Consider the following 17,840-nt stretch of genomic DNA (forward strand, 5'->3'; position numbering starts at 1 on the left):
AAGCGATGGACCAGATGGTGCAGCCTCGGTCCGGACATAATGAGACGGTGAGTGGCGAGACGAACCGGACATGGCAGGACAGCTGGGGGGGGGTTTGCGAGGTGACCAGAATTCAGGAGTCTCCCTCGAGTGACGCTCGATTCCTGCAAAGAAGACGAGAAAAACACAAAAAAAACCGTGACAAAAACATTCCTGTGAAAAGTTTGGAGCATATTTTTCTGAAGAAACCACCGACTCAGGTGGTGTTTACCTCCGTCTCCAGAGCGTGTTTGCTAAACAACTTTTGGAAGTGAATAATACCTCGCCAACAGTGCACTTCTATCTTTTTTTTTTTAAATGTTGCTGTTATTTTCTAGCACATGCTCAATCATTAGATCTTGGCAGGTGGTTCTTGGTAAACACCAAATCCTCAGCACCTGTTGGCAGAGGCTTTTCCTGTCTGCCACCTCTCACCAACGCTGCTCCAACCGACACACTGTTTGGCAAATGAAAAACAGCGAGTGCAACTAGTTCCAGATAAACAGTGACGGGTGTGTGTGTTTTTTTTTTTTTTTTTTTTTTTTTCATGAATGGAAGTGAAGTTTAAAAGTCCCTCAAAAGCAGACATTCAGGCGAAGAACTATCTTTCTGGAAAGATGATCCGTGCTCGTGCTGCGAGGAAGAAGCCGAGGCCGGAGGGCGCGGGCGACGTTCCCAGGCGTGAAGACACGAGGTTCCAGGGTGTGAGACTCTACCTGGTGGAGAGGAAAATGGGTCGCAGCAGGAGAAGCTTTCTGACCCAGCTGGCCAGGTCGAAGGGCTTCGTGGTGGAAGACGTACTCAGGTTTGGGGGGAAAAAAAACGCTTTGACTTTTTTGCTGCTCGCTGACTGAACCGGGCTCGGCTCCTAAAAGCTTGGCTGAGTGGAAGAGCACAATGGAGGTGGATGAGGGAGCATTTTGCTGTATTTTCGGTGACAGATAGAGCGGCCTGACCTCGTCATTTGACTTTCAAGCCTGCATTGTAATTATTGTGAAATGGGGGGCTAAAGTAGTCCAGCAGCCTGGCAAACACTCATTTCAGAAGCCCAAATAAACAGCTATTTCTGATTTTGGGACGCAGCGCTGTGAATTATATATTAGTATGAGGTTGTTAAATCTGCATTGACTTCCTTTCCAATTCAAAACAAAGCAAAACCAAAACTGGCACTGCAGACGTCTATCTGGTACAGACATACTTGACGAGAAGATATTCATGCACCTTGTCCACCGGCACATGTGACTACAAAAGATGTAACAGTAGCTCTGGTTACATGGACCAGAAGTTATGAAACTAAATATTTTTGACGCTTTAAAACCATCAACCTGATTACTAAATTCAGTGTTCACACAATTTGATCTCTCATTGCTGATGTAATATCATTAACACGGTTCACAGTCACTTTCACTTTTGTGGTACAGGCGGCTGTGGCTCGATTAGCCGTCTCCCAATTGGAAGGTTGTAGGTTTTTATACTCATGTCTGCCTGTCCACATGTCGAAATGTCACTGAAGCCCAATTTGCTCTCAATAGATGGATTAGTTGCCGTTTTACATGTTGCTGAGCCGCTGTCTCTCCTTGTTCTGCCCACCAGCAGTAAGCCTCAGCTTTATACAAGTTTGTTTTGTCATGACGACCACTGTTTTATGAAAGATGTCAAACTTCCGTTGCATTTTGGGTGTTTGTTTACGCAACAAAAATGCTCGGAGTCACTGAAAAAGCACTTTTTTGAAAACACTCCCACTTCGCCACGATGCAAATGGAGAAAAACACAACTTTTCAGAAAAAGCTGCTACTATGCATTCACAGCACGGTCGCAGAAAATAGTGCCACTCGTCTCAAAATGTAATTAACATGATTTTTCTACAATTTAAGGTTAAGTAATTGACAAAAACAAGCTGTCTAATAATGTATATTTATGGCTTCCATGTTTGAGAGAAATGAATGTATGTATTTCTATTGTGGGACTGATTAACAATCCATGCCTAATGACTGCAACAAAATTATTTATACCATGTTCTTTCATTGAATGTGCAATTTCTTAATTCTTAAATAAAGTCAATTTCACTGCTTAGATTTGAACTTCAGTTACCTTCCATCAGATCAGTTAATATTACAATACTGACTCACTTTGGATTGATTTCAAACAAACGTCCTGAAAAAAGTAAAATCAAATTGGCACTTATCCATGATATAAAAAACATGTAAGCAAATGTAAATTAGTACAATAACTTCCGTCTTTCAAAATAGCCTATCTATATATATAAAAAAAGGAAATAGCTGCCATTTGAAGGCACGGGCTTCTGTCTGGGATGTTGTTCGGACCACAGCTGAACTGAGCTCATTAAATATGTTTCACTTCCAAGTTCATGTTAGTTTTGTAATCATTCAATACAGTCTCAGTGTTATTTATAACTCTCGATCCGGATTCTAATTTTAGTGCACAGTGTTTAACTGCAAATGGAGAACAATCAGTTAATAGATACAAGTATCTCTGTGCACTGGTTTAGACGGCGTTTTCAAGTGAAAACAGAAAACTTCTGTTGTGTTTTTGTTTGCGCAGTGCTCGGAGCCACTGAGAAGGCAAGTTTTTGAAAATGACTCTGTGTAAATAGTATATAGTTCTTCTGCACATGTGCAAGAAGACGGACATTAGGAACAACGTTGGCCTCTAAAGTGTCGCGACTCCCAGTTCATATTCTCCTGCGACTTTATAGTTTTATAGTTGAGAGTCACCAATAAGTAAAGTCATGCTGGAAACAACTGTTATAAAGCCATTTTACAAACCATTATTCATACATTTAGCCTTTCCGATGGATTTTTTTTCTCCAGCGATGCATAAATTACCAAACTAAGTAGTGTTGGTGATTTCATATTTTCTTTCTACTGCACAATTATTATTTGGCTTTAAACTAGTTTGTAGCTACAGTTTGAATGCGGACCTATTGGAGTATTTTTGTGTTGTTTCACACATCACACATGAAAAACGAATGGAGAAGATGGAGAAAAAATAAATCCTCACAGAGATATTTACACTCACACTTCCATTTGCATTGAGACTTGTGCTGTTTTTCTAATTGCAGAATGTATTGTCCTGGTAGGTAATTGGAGAAGCACTACAGTCTTGAGAACGGATAATTAAGAAAGATTAGGACATTCATCCTGCCTCTGCCTCACCTCAGTGGACAACCCCCCCCCCCCCCCCCCCAGTCGTAATTCACAGCTCCAACACAAATATGTTTAAGTAAAGGACAAAGAGGTTCAGAAATCGTCTCTATGACAGCAGCGAGGAAGCTTCCGCCATTAGAGGAAAGGTAACAAAGCACACACAGAAACTTTTTTTTTTAATGAGATTGGTAAGAGTTTTTCTGTTTTCTTTTTGTTAAGTCGCACTTAAGATGTGATGTTCTGTATTGCTCGTTCTGCGCCACGATGAATCATCTATTGTGCGGTAATTATGGAAGCAGCGTGCAGTCTCTTTTTTTCCCGTCTCTAATTGGAAGTATCTTTAAAATCCCAAACTGTGAGCGCAGCAGAAGGTCCCCCGCTTGACACCGACGACGCTTCAGTGTCAGGTTCCTTTGAGGCCGGCGATACTGTTGACGCAACCTTTTTTCTTTAAAAACAGAAAACAAAAAGTTGACCTTTTTGCTTTTTTGTTCCAAGACATTTCAGGTACAAACTGTTTGAATTTTACCATATGATTTAGCTTCTCTCAAAACAAACAAAAAAAAAGGCAAATGGGTCTCACAAGCAGAAACCCTGTGTGTGTGTGTGTGTGTGTGTGTGTGTGGGGGGGGGCTGCCAGCCGTGCGCCAGCTTGGCCGTGGCAGCATTCCCAGAAACACAGCTTGAGCGCTCCTACGGTTACACTTGGCTTGATACAATTGTTTGAAACCAACGTCAGGAAGTGGAGCGTGCCCGCCTCAAACTGACATTAATTCTGCAAGCCGACAAAACTGATATCAGCAGCAGTTTGATCGCAACACCTCCCAGATCTAGTCGTACACAAGTCTTATGCCTTGAGCATGTGGTCGCACGCACACGCACATCCGCGCGCGCGGAGTTCAACACATGTGCTTTAGAGAAATCAAGTGTTATCCATCAGGCTTACTGGCAGGTCTCAATGGAATGAAACTCTCGCTTTTGAGCTCTGGGTGTTTCTGCAACGCAGAAGCTTTGGGACATGTTTGTTGAAGTTTATCAAATAAGTGTCTCTTGCAAACTAACAATCACATTGCAATCTCAACAGTAGAACATGGCAGCTCATGGAGTAGGGATCGGTTGGCCTTCGGAATGAAACGATCAATATTATTATTGTGAGGCAACGAAACAACGATTGGACAAACTTTGAACATGAAAGGCTAAACCCTACTGGTCAGAGTGGTTTAATTCTGTGTTCTTTTACACAGTGTTTCAGTTTGACACTTTGATTCAGAACATGCAACATAAAGGGGAGCCCCAATCGCATTAATGCAGAAGACACATCAGGGTACAGCTGGCACACAAAACTGGACTTAAACTGCCTTATAAGTAATTTCCTTTTGACTAATTTCTGTACTGGCATTGTTTATTGTTTTATTCTTTTCATGTGTGTTTTCCAGGAGTCTCTCACTCCTCAGTTCTCATCCAATCGATTTCCTTGTGCTGCTTGTTTCACTTTATGCACTATTATGCTGCGATGCTTCAAAGATCTTGACTTCCCTGTTTCTCTGTACTTTTCCATTCAGTCTTTGTGTGATTCCCTCCGGTGTCTGGATCGCCTGGCTCCCCCTGGTGTGTGTTCTTGATTTGATTAGCCTCGCCCCTGATTGTTCCAGCTGTGTCTTGTTTACCTCTCCTATGAGCGCCTGTCTCACCTTGTCTTCTCGTTGGTCCATCTGTCATTCTTTCTGTTGATCTTCCAGTAAGTCTTGCTTTTCTCACAGTCTTTTCACCGCCATCTGTCCCGACGTTTGGTTGTTATTTTGTTTGAGATCTGGACTCTGTCTTTGTTCTGTGAGTGAAATTTGTTTTTGATTCGGGATCTAGATTTAAGAAGGCTCTTTTGTTTATCCAGGTGTCTGTGTTTGTGTCCATTTCCTGTGAGGCTGAGAAACGTCTCTGGAGATCCTCCATACGATAGCATTTATTTTGTCCTGCTGAGTCCAAACTATATCGTTTGTTACAACATTAACACCAGTTGTAACTCCTGTTTGGTGAAAGAAAACAAGTACTTGGCAGTAAATCTGTTTTTTTAATCTCTTTTCAATAAATTGGTATGTGACTGTGATATTAGAGATGATGACTAATCCGACTGTTGCTCCGACAAACGTATCTGCTACTGCTGTATCACATTCAACTGATCAGAATAATGAATCTCTGAATTGATCCGTGCAGTCTTAACAAAATGTCGCAAAAAGAATAAAAAGCATTCACAATAAAATTTGAAATATATGATATACAATATTACTTCTAAAAAAAATCCACAACGGTAAATAAATATGTTTGAAATGTTCTACATTAAATTGAAAAGTGTGCAAAAATTAAATACAGTCACTCATTTCTGTACACATAACATGTGTGAAACTTATTGTTAAAAATAGCAACATGAACTCTGCTCTCCCATACTGTTAGGCGTTAATTAAAAAAAAAAAAAATCATGGATATGCAAATACTCAGGTATTTTTCAAACAATAGCTAGTGACAAACAGTGCAGGTTAAAGGTCAGGAAGATTGTGAGCGAGCCCAAACGGACTGAAAAGGGACGTCTCAGACATCCAACCTTAGAAGCAAGAAGAAAAACTCACTTTTGAGTGTAAATTTGAATATTCATAATAAATCAGCAGCAATTTGCACACTTTTGAGAACTTTGTGAATTATTTATTTGTTGGCTAGTTCACTTTATCAGGACAACATGGGTGTGGTTTTATCAGCTGCAACAGCAACGACACAGCTTCTAATCTGGCTCTGATTTTGAGTTCCATGCTGGAAATCGGAATGTTGCAGAGAAACACGAGGCAGCCCATTTCCAATGCAGAAAGAGAACTTGATGGTTAAAGTTGATAGAAATGATAAAGAAAATACTTTTTTTTACAGGCTGGATATATACACCAATTATAACATCGTGCAGGACTCTTTGCTGCAGAACAACCCTGATCCACTGAGGCATTGAGGACTCTTCTGGTTCAAACGTTTTCTACCAGCACACGCTTATTGAAATATCAACATTTCAGGGGTTCCACCATACAAACATACATATATACACACTCACCTATACCCATGCTGCACGTCTTTTTACCAAATAAAAATGACAATCAATCTGATCAAATTACATTCAGAGAGAAATGATCAAATATGTTCAAAAGAATTTCCTCTCTGTGTTAAAAAACCTCTTAAAAAGCAAGCGCCTCTCTGAAAGAGGGAATAATCATGGCTTGCTGTAAAACAGTTCCATGGTCAGAGCTCATCTCCTCACACAGCAAAAAAACAAGGTTGACCTTGGCAGGTCAGATTTTTAATGAAGTTCACTGTAACGTTGGTTATCACAAAGTTCTAATGCCTCAGTGTCTCTTTGGGACCCGCTGCTATAGAACACTGAATGTAGCTTTGGTAACTTGTAACAAAATGTGAGCAGTGCATCATTCAAGCCCTGAAAGATGTGAGACGTTATTTAATCATCAAAATTCTTGTGCTTGTCCAGCTTTGGAGAAAAATGTTTCATTGCCGTCTAATATATACTGACCGCTGATCCAGAGAAACTCAGTGTTATTCAACTTGTCAGTGGTCATAATGGTATGCCTGATGTTCTCACCAATTAGATTTAAAAGAGAAGACCAAGTTTCACGAAGGTAAAGGACGGACTTCAAGTTCTGAAGGTCTTCTAACGTTCTACCTGCCTGTCATGAGTTCAGATGAAGCCTTCTGGTTAAGATTCTCACTCACTTAAAATTATCTCCTGCTGCCAATGTGAAGGAATTAGATTTATCGTGACCTAATTGACTGAGGATCCTCATAGATGTAAAATCCTGGATGCTCCTGCAATGCCCTGAATTGTTTGATTGGAAGTTCTCATTAACTAGATCTACCTAACAAAAACTCTCCTGTCTCGACCTTGGCAAAGACTGCATGGTTGCAAAGTGGTGATTTTGTAATGCAGCTGGGATCTCAATATTGCAGCCATGCTTTAGCTGTTCGGGGATCGACAGGGTAAACAACAATCACTGCAGACCCTCAGTGCCTCTCTCCACCTTTTGATAGCTGAAGTCACTCAACCGGTGCCTCCTTCATCTCTGCTGAGACACTCGGAGCAGACTTTTTCTCACGTCCCTCCTCTGCTCTGCTTCCTGCCACTGCGTCTAACTACCGTACCCAATCAGGGCGCCCAGCCGTGCATAATTACCCTCAGCATGCCCCTCCTCTTCCTCTCCCGGCGGGAGTAAATCAGTGGAAAGACTCCTTAAGGAAGGTCCCAGCAGAGCTCAGGCTGAGGCCTAATTGGCCAAATCGCAGGCAAAACGAAGCCTCTATCTGCTACCAGTATGGCCACTGATAGTCCATGGCTTGAAAGAATCCTCCTAAGCATGAAGGCATTGGCAGTGAGGAACAATGAGATATCTAAGGAAAACAACCATTATCTCCAAATGCTTAAAAAGCTTGCGGTGTGAACAGTTGCCGGAGCACAGTCACAGAGATATGGCTGATGAATCCCCTCGAAAGTCATGAGGGTTTGAGTTGCTATGTTGGAACAAGACTGAAGATCATAAGGGAGGGGAATCAAAAAAAGAAAAAGAAACTCTCTCTTGGAGCAATGTTTACCTAGATATAATCTTTCCCTGAAATTTTGGAAGCTTATCTTAATGTGTGAGCGGCACAGAATGCAAAACGGCAGGCTGACATGCAAATGAGCAAGAAAGTGAGCCCAGCACCAGATTGTACTTCCCAGAATAAGTGAGACTCGGAGCTCAGACACAAGGACGGGCTAAAGTCAATGGGCTTTGATATGGAGAACTCTCTGGAGCCGTCTCTCTCTCTTGCCCTGTTCCTGTCAGTGATACCCTCCTTTCCCTTCCAAAAGTGAAAACCAACAGGCTGATCAAAGGCCGACTGTGTCCAGAACAGATTTTCACAGCATGGCAGCATTTCCTCTGTTTGACTGTTTCAGCTGCTCATCTTCATGTAGATGCTCAGGATAATTGCAAGCACTAAAAAGAATGAGGAAGGCATTATGATCACCAAATAACTTAAATAACTAAATCCTAAAGGCCTCATCAAATGAAGAATAAATTGCTCATATTTGTCTCTTGTGTCTTCAGGCTATTTGTTATCTCCTGAGCTGTGACAAATAATTGTTGAAAGGTTATTATTAAAATATTTTCACATCAAATTTTCTCCTTTTCTCTGATCATAAAACAAGTCAAGTGTCTGATTATTTGTTCAGTGCTCGAGGGCCTTCACGAAATCCACTGCCAATAGAAATATTAAGTCAAACTTTATGCCCCTCCCCTCCCTGTGGGCTACATCGTGGAGCTTCTGCCAAAACATCACAGTGAAGCCAAACGGACCAGCTTTTATGAGCATACAAAGCAGGAGTCTTCAAAATGAAATGTCGGGTCTGATCTAGATTCAAGAAATTCTGTTATAATATTTCCTAATTGTTTTTTGTTTTAATAAATTAACACCAATAACAAACAGAGGAGGCTGTATTATGGTTTGACGAACATTTGCAAAAAAAAAAAATACCAAGGAATTTGTGTTTTGGCATAAACATTTAGTGTTTACATGGCAATGTGTTGAAAACAGTGTTTGCTGAAATCGATGCAGTTTTCATGTAGGGCCACTAGTGGGTGCAGTTAATTGTTTTTGTAATGAAACCACATACACATACACACAGAGAACTATATATGCCATAAACATTAACAATGGGAGTACACTTACATTTGTATATATGGACGACAAAGTTGAATCGTTTTTATGAGTCCCTCAACTATAAATCTTCTAAGTCCCAGGAGAATATGGACTGAGAGTCATGACACTCTGGAGGCCACTACTGTCGTTACTGTTCATCTACTTGTACATGTGCAGAAGAACGGCCATGGTGCACATGCTCAGTAGCGGGGTTGCAGGCAAGTTGCATTTTCCTGCATTTACACAGACAGTGTCGGAACGGTTTTGAAAGAGTGTTACCTTGGTTGCTGCTCAAGCCTTTTCAGCACCATCACAAAAGAACATAATGAATCTTTTTGAACTCACTTGAAATATTTTGGGTGTGTAAACGGGTTTCCCTTCAAACAGTCATAGTCGTAATAGAGACAATACGAGACGTTAGTATCTGATTGCAAGAGCATGGTGAATTTTAAATGTTAGCTATTTGCTGGTTAAGTTGGTAGCAAACGGTGAAGCCTGAGACGCTTATCTGAGCACTTGGATGTGAGAGTTCACAGAGAGTCTCTCAGTGTCGGTTAATTGACTTAAAGTAAATCCAGACTCTTTAAACTAGACCCATACTTTTAGATACCCATAATCCCAACAAAAAAAAACAGTATTCTTTGAACCAGCCCTCTTTAAATGCATATATGATTTTCAAAATGTCTAGATGTAGTTTAAAGTATTGGGGTATGGTGATAATCTAAATGTTACAAACAATCCAACTGCTAGTTTGAAGATTCTGCGTCGTTTTGGAAGGATCTGGTCTCCTATATTATCCTTTATTATAACAACACAAAACACAAATTTAAAACTAAATTCTTGTTAGTTTAAAAAGTTAAAATACAGTTAAAAGTGTGGGTCTTTTTTTAGAAATATAATTTTAAAGATTACAAATTCGTTTTTAAAAAATACCAGACCCGTGTGAAGAGGAAAAAGTCTACTTTCTTAATGCAGGACTGAGAGAATATACCTCAACTTTAATGAAGACAACACCATCATGTTTGAAAGAGTCCTTGACAGCTCCTCTTCTCCCTTGTCCGCAGTGATGAGGTCACTCACGTGGTGTCTGAGAATTGCCAGGCTTCGTGTCTTTGGACGTGGCTGAGAGGACACGGCGTGAAGAATCTACCCACGATGCACCTGCTGGGCATCAGCTGGTTCACTGACAGCATGAGAGAGGGAAAACCTGTTGCTGTGGAGACCAGACACCTCATTGAGGTGTGTATGTGTATGTACGTCTGTGTGTGTGTGTGTGTGTGTGTGTGTGTGTGTGTGTGTGTGTGTGTGTGTGTGTGTGTGTGTGTGTGTGTGTGTGTGTGTGTGTGTGTGTGTTCAGAAATATCTCTACAGATAAAGGGTCAGCACTAGATGGCACTACAGCCAAACACAGACTCTGAAGAAACAGTTATTTAACACTTCTTATGAATTTACAGAGAAGCAGTACTCAGTACATTCTGCTGCTTGCCATGCATATCGCCTCTGTTTTTTGTTTTTGTTTTCCTTCTGTACATCTATAATGCCAGCCCTCCCCCCTGACAGGTGGCTCTTAAAAAGAGGACACATCTGACTCTCCCTTTCTCTGTCTCTGCTCGTCGCAGCACACTTCACCTCGCTGATAGCGAGAGAAACATCCTCCATATTGCGTGGGAGTGTCAAATGAACCCATCAGCTGGATGTCAGGGCTCTGAGCGGCACACTAACAGAGATGCATACACCAGCTCACAGACGCTCACATATTCTCCCCCATGAACGGTGCTACCAGGGCTTTCCAACATATGGATCCAAAATAAAGAAATATGTCGTCTTCCTTTTCCTTCCACAACAGAGAAAAAAAAAAATTCTCTCTAGTTTGCTCGAGTCAATCGACATTTCCTCAGAACAGCCTGGAACTGTATTCGCGGTCACAAGGAAAATTGCCTTCTCACCTTCCACACACACACACACACACACACACAAAAAAAAAATTGGCTGCATCATTAGCGGAGAGGGTTAATGATGCCATGCTGACATTTATCGACCCGTCTCTCCCGGTAACCGCAAGCCCACTTCTGTGCTTGTTTTGTGATGCGGCCCCTCGTCGAAGCCGGCGAGGTAACGCGAGAGTGGCATTTATGTGCGCGCCACTTCCAGTAGATTTTTATGAGAAATAAATCCATTTAAGGAGCTACCATGTAGAGATAAAAGATTCCCGAAACGGGTTTACTTCTTGGGCACATTTGCCTGCGGGCGTCTCATGATAGTCTGGTGATGCAATGTGTTTTACCATCATAAATATTCGACAGCAAGTCAGGGAAGGATTTTAAGTATTAAACCCATTGAAATGTAATGTTTTCCATTAGTTCTTGGTTTGCAGACAGCCTGTTCAGCCCGTTTAAGTGGAGATGTGGCAAGATGTAAGAATAGCGTGTGCCAAAGTAGCGAAAGTGGAACTGATTGCTGAGGATTTGGGTCGTGAAAATGCACCTGCTTTTAACTTGGAAAGTCTGGGAGACGAACGGAGAATTGGTGGTTATTGAGTGGGTGTGAGGGGACAAGAAGATTCCCCTCAGGAGGTGGGAACCTTGGTGACCTTTGCCCCGCTCGATGGCCCGAGTGGATTTCATTAACTCACTTGTGTGAACTCGTTGGCCTACGTGAGAGGCATTAATGTGGATGGAGGGACAGTGCAGGAGTGAGTGATGTCTTTCCTCTCTGCAGATGTGCTGAAAGTGCATCAGATACAGTCTTGAGTTCACCTACACTAAAAAGCACCATTGAGATGACGATCTATTTTGGATGGGAGACCTGGCAAAGGTGGCAGCTCATATAAAGAAAAGACCCACAACTTAAACTCAGCAAGATGTCATGGTAACAAAAGGTATAAGTGGAGATTAAAACAAATTATTTTATTAGAAGACACATTTTTAAAGCAGAAAGTCATGCAATTTACCTCTGTTAAACTGTTTCATCCAGTTTAGGATTACAGGGGGCTTAAATTGATCAGAGCTGACAATTGGAAAACCACTACGTCTACGATCAATTTCACTGTAACAGATCAACATCAATGCATATTCTTGGACCACCTTTAAACTCTGCACAGAAAAGTCCCCCCTCCTCCAGCCTGGGGTGAAACAGTGTGGTCATCTGTGTAGCTGCGGAGTGCTAACCACTACAAGTGTGGAATTAAAACTAGATTTCCCACAGCTAATTGTACCGTTGTTCGTACATTGAAACTAATAACTGAAGCTTGTTGCTTTTGTCTCACATAAAAACAGTTATGGAGCCGCTGTCTCTCTCTGCTTCATGAAGACTGTTTCGCATTAATGGGAGCATTTGTCTCAACAGTTTCTCTTGACTTATAACTTCGGTTCACGACTAAAAGAAAGATGGAGGATAAAAGCTGCAGAACTGACTTCCCTCTAAAGATCGACGGGCCTGAGGAGAGGCCAGGAGAGACAAAGGGCCAGTTCACACGACAACAATTTCAAGTGAAAATGCAAAACTTTCGTTGATTGTCGGTGTCAGTTTACACGGCAGTGGTGCTACTCCTACTGCACATGAGCACCATGGCTGTGGTAAAAGGTTCTTCTGCACATACGCAAGTAGATGAAGAATAACAAACATGGCAGCTTCCAGAGTGTCATGACTCCCAGGCCATACTTTAGTTTTATGGTCCATATTGGTAGTGTTGCCACTGAGAGTCACCCACCATAGCACTCACTTCATCCTCTGTCCATACGAATGTCGGTGTACTATCAATTGAAAATGTTTATAGCATATTGGTCTTGTGTGCCAATTCAACCAACAGTGTCAATTCACGGCCTGACATGCTAACTACATGACAGACATCATTTTCAAAATGTTGTGTAAATGTGACATTTTTCTGGAATGGAAACGCAAAAATAATGAATTTTCCCTGAAAACGCGTAAATTGGGCTTCAAGGCAGAGCTGCTGCTACTCTGCATTGAGAAATGGTTTTCACCTAATGTAGGCTACTTATGGAGGATAACCTGGAGAAGACCCAGGACTCGCTGGAGAGTTTATAATATCAATTGGTCTGAGAGCAACTGATCCTTCCAGAGGAGCTGGAGGATGCTGCCAGGGACAGACATGTTTGGGCTTCTTTGCTCTCCATATTGCCACTGCAATATGTTGTGGACTAAATGGGACAAAGTTTGGTTTACTATTGAACTGTACTCCTTTTTTCACAGGAGGAAAGGTCTCTTGTGATTTCAATCATGTGTGTGCTTTCTTTCATTACAAAAACAAACAGCACCCACTAGTGGCCCAACATGAAAACTAAACTGTTTTTCTGTGTTTCTGGAGTTTCCGTGCAAAGGGTCATTTTCAGAATGTTGCTGTTAAACACGAAGCACAAAAACTGTGTGTTTCAGTGGGGTAAACGGATGCCAAGTCATAACGACAATCAAGTGATCATTTTAAATGGCTTGCAGAACTTTTTTTTTTGTTTTAAACGGATGAGTGTTTTGAACTTAAAATTTCTTTGTGACTGATTTCACGATCCAATGTGGGGTATGAAAAGCCCTCTTGGCTAATTGCTTCAAACCTTTGGTGCATTAAATAGCATCCGCTTGGAGAAGTGAAGCGACACGCAAGCAAAGGTTGGAAAGGGAGTTGGGCGCGAGATCAGCCTGAGAGCTTCCACATGGTTATAATAACTGGGCCCAGATGGGGGGGAAAATCAACCTCTGCATGCTGATGCACAGACAGTTTGTCTCTGTGGGCCAACAATCCCATATTGGATTAAATAAACGCCAGACGAGGTGGAAAAGTGCTGGAGAAGCCAGCCCACACTTCACCGCCTGTTGTATTTAGATGGAACACAGTTAGGGAGTTTCTAAGGCAGTTGCACTTTTTGATTGGCAGAAAAATTGTGCCGTGAAATGTATTTAAAGTTATTCCATTTCTTCTTTTTTTTTTGGGGGGGGGGGGGGGGGGTAGAACAGAAAAGGCTCCTGGCAGAGAATAAATGATGAACATTTTTTTTGACTCCCTCACTGATTGATTCAGCCCAGCAGTGTGAGAGGTACGAGCTCTTTTCATTATCTTTTTTGAGGCACCTCTGTTCCTCTCGCCACTCCAGTACCAGTCAACACTGCGTCGTGGCAATCTCTCCATCTTCCTCATCCTCCTCTTCTCCCACCCTCCCACCCTCCCCGGATCGCTCTCCCACCCCAATCCATGGGTAATTTTATGGACACAATGTTCCCTTTTGTGATGTCTAATTGTCTGCGAGAATATTAATATTACATTGGTAATCCTTTTGACACATATATTACACATGGGGAACCATTTCTTCATAGAATGAAAAGGCAATTTACAGGAGGCAAATTGGATGATGGCAAGCAGATTTGTAATGCCACGGGTTAGCTAGCGTAATGGATTTGGATGCCACCAGACTGTGAGATGAGTGTCATTAGCCTGTTGCCCTGGAGACGCACAGTCATGAAAATAACTTCTCCGAGGCAAACAGCGGCATTTTTAAGTAATTCAATTTGAACTCCTTGCTTTGTCCTCGTCGGGAGCCTGTCAACAATTCAGGATCAAATAATAGTCTGATAGTCAGCGCTGTAGCCTCCCGGCAGGAAAAATCCCAGGTCCATTCGGGGCTCAGGGACTTTCTGTGGAGTTTGCATGTTCTCCCTGTATCTTACTAACACCGTCAAAGACGTCTTTTAAATAGGGTTGTTTTTAAAGGATGAGAGAAAGAATTAGCCTCTAAGCCACTCGCCGATACCAAGTGCTGATATTTACTTTATTATTGACTTATTAAATATCTGATGGTATTTTTTTTATATTTATTTAGAAAAAATAAATCATGTGGTCGAAGAACCCAAACATTAAATAAAAACACAGACAACCTGATTTAAAAAAAAAAAATGTTTTCGAAGAAGTTGCAACAATAAATGTAACTATCAGTTGTTCAAATCCACTTTCCATACACTTCTTAAATAATGTGAATGAAAACAAAATTAGATGGTGGGCTTTGATTATATAAGACTTGAGTTTTGGGTTTGTAATGTGTTCAGTGGTTGATGGGTGTGGACAGCGAACAGCTCATGAGCACCTGGATTCTTTTACTGGGAAGCCATGCTGGTGTAATACATGCAAAACGTGGTTGAGGTGGAATAAATAAGGGCTTTCCTGCAACAGATGTCTCCTGGATGTCAGCATATGTTGCTTCAAAACCTCCAAATATGGTTCAGAATTAATGGAGTCCACACAGATGTGCATCACATGCCAACTGCATTAATGCACCATGGCAGTCTCATGGATTATGGGTTTTAGAAGCCGCTCTCATTTAGAATAGAGGATCAATAAAATTCTCAAATTCTGTGTTTATATTTTTTACAATCCATTGTTAAGTTTCAACATTGAGCACCGTGTGATGACATGTGATCACAGACACTAGTTTTCCAAAGAGTTAATGTGGCCATGCAGTGGTTTCAATTTGAAGATTATGGGCCTGATCTACTAATTGTCCAGAAAAAAGTGTGCTACATCACATTTTTGTGCAAATACCTTGCATTTCCACAGTGCACACACTTCGCAGGTGATCAATGAAGAATGAGGGGTTTGCTGACGTGATACTCTGTATATATGAGAACAATCTCTTATCTCACCATATTTTATTAGAGATGCACCAATACCAGTGTAGCTAATGCAATTCAATGCACATTTTTTTTACATGATTTGTTTTGCTAACCAGGTATGGAATCAAAACAAATCCAGTGAGTTGACAAGAAAAAGGGTTAATCATCATTTTAAGTCTTGCCTGCTATAGATTATAGTATCATTGTAAGTTATAATTTGGCATTTAGTTTTTAAAAATGATTATCTTAATAAAGTAAATAGGTTTCATCCCTTTTTAAATTCCCCCTCCGTTTTCCGGTATTCAATATTAACAGCCTTTGAATATATTAAGGGATTTCTTGGGTTGAAGGACAAATTCACAATATGAAATGTAGAAAAGACAAAAACCACATGCTCATTCATAAAGTTCACATACTGTACCTGTCACTTTGCTTTAGTTTTCATACGCTAAACACGTTGTGACCTTGTGACCAATAAATATTTACCAGGTACCCTCTGATACTAGTTTTAAAAAGCTTATTTTTCTTCTAATTCTTATTTCAAGGTTCGATTCATTTCAGTCTACTTGTAAAAAAACATCTGGGCATTGCAGAAAAAAGGCAAAATGCATTTGGATGATTGTTTCTTTTTTTAAGACCAATTTGTTTTTCTGCAAAAAAAAAGGTTTTATCAGGTCCCATGTTTTTGAGGCAAATGCATGTCATGGGTTGAGCAGTGGACATTCCAAGTGACTCATGACAAACAAATGATTCCGCTTTTTTCATTGTGTCATTTACTGGACTGGCTGATTGAAATTTAAAGAAAAAAGTTCATATTCTTAACTTAATTTACCAAACAGCAAACCTCAGCTTCAGGATTCAATGAGATGAATGAATTTATTAAGTTTTGACTGAAAGGAAGAGAAATGTGAAGAGGAGGCCTTTGACTGTGGAAGGAAACCAAACCCACGTAGGCACAAGGGAGAACCTGCACACTACAAACAGAGATGCTGCACTGTGTGCTGCCATGTTTTTTATTTTTTACATTTGCCCTTCTCGTCTTCATCCTCCTTCCTCCTTGTGTACTGGGGTTAGGGTCAGATGTGAGCGCATTCAACTGGGGGATCGTGTCCACAACAATTTTGGTGTTCAATTTGGATGTCTTCTCTCTCCGCCTGACACTCTCCTCCTTCAGCCTGACCTCCTCCTCCAGGGTCATTCAGGGAATACCAAAACCACAAACATTCATTAGAAACTTGTCATTTCACACAGTACTTATGCAAACTAAACTAAAACAGCTAAAGTTGTGTGAAATGTTGGAATTAAACTAAAACAAAGTGTTGAAACTGGATCTCTACCTTGATGAGCTTGGCCAGATTCTCCAGGTTAATCTGGGTCAGTGCTGCCTTTTCACGCAGGTGCTCCTCTTTTAAACAGGCGACCTCTGCTGCCGCCTTCTCCTTCCTAAGCCTCCAGCAGCGTATTAGACTCGGCCTCGGTGTTCTGGGGTGATTTGAAGCTCCTGCAGAGAGCCTCCTTCTCTGCGGTCAGCTCGGTGACTTGCTGCTGGTGTTTCTTGACGAGAGCTTCCTCATGAACAGCCACCTTCTTCTCCGTCATATCCTAGCACACCTCCAAGTGTTTATTACTGTCGCCCCTCATCTTGTCACTCAGAGCTTTCAGCCGGCCGTATCTCCTCTCCTTTAAGTCTTTTGCCACCAGAGCTTCTTTCAGCGGGCGACCTTTCTCCTCCAGCTGGGAGGCCATGGGTTCGTTTGTTCGCTCTGCAGCACCTCTTTCACAGTGTTTGGCTCTGAATTCAGCTGGGCGACTTGCTGCTGGCGTTTCTTGTACAGAGCTTCCTTCTTTGCAGCTACGTTTTTCTCCCACATGTTCCAATGCACCTCCCAATGCTTGTTGCTGTTGGCAAGCTGAGTGCATTCAGCTGGCCCTATTGCCTCTTCTGCAAGTCTCTTGAGCTTTCTTTCAGCTGCCGGCCTTTCTATCAGTTGTTTTTGGGCGTCCAAGGCTCTCACCTGACTCTCCTTCTCCTGCTCTAAGCTGGTGAGGCACACTAACTGCTGCATGCTGACATCGCGATAACAGAAGAGTGATTCATGCAGGGACTTGATTTGGAGGGAAGTCTCGCTTTGCTTTTTGTTCTCCACCTTAAAACCAAACACTGTTCAACACTGGGAAGCTGTATCAGATGCTGTGGCGATCTCAGTCATTGTGCTCCTGACTGGTTGTGTGTTAGTGAAGGACTGAGTCCAGGCAGCCCTCTTTGGGCTGCTCTAAAACCTCGCTCTCACTGCACTGAATGTGACGGGAAAGCAAAGCGTA

General features: G+C 41.6%; 1 protein-coding gene across 1 annotated transcript in view; it reads left to right on the plus strand.

Annotated features, from left to right (window-relative positions):
- Window positions 1–635: 635 nt before the first annotated feature.
- Window positions 636–17,840, plus strand: part of dntt (deoxynucleotidyltransferase, terminal) — a gene marked incomplete at both ends in the record, with an annotated part of 107,681 nt that continues 90,476 nt past the window's right edge. The window contains 2 exons of the mRNA XM_080507387.1: window positions 636–823; window positions 9,968–10,142. Of these exons, the coding sequence (XP_080363513.1) occupies window positions 636–823; window positions 9,968–10,142 (363 nt within the window). The remainder of the gene's footprint in view (window positions 824–9,967; window positions 10,143–17,840) is intronic.

This window comes from Blennius ocellaris, assembly GCF_963422515.1.
Source record: "Blennius ocellaris genome assembly, chromosome: 13".
In the NCBI taxonomy this organism is placed as follows: Eukaryota; Metazoa; Chordata; class Actinopteri; order Blenniiformes; family Blenniidae; genus Blennius; species Blennius ocellaris.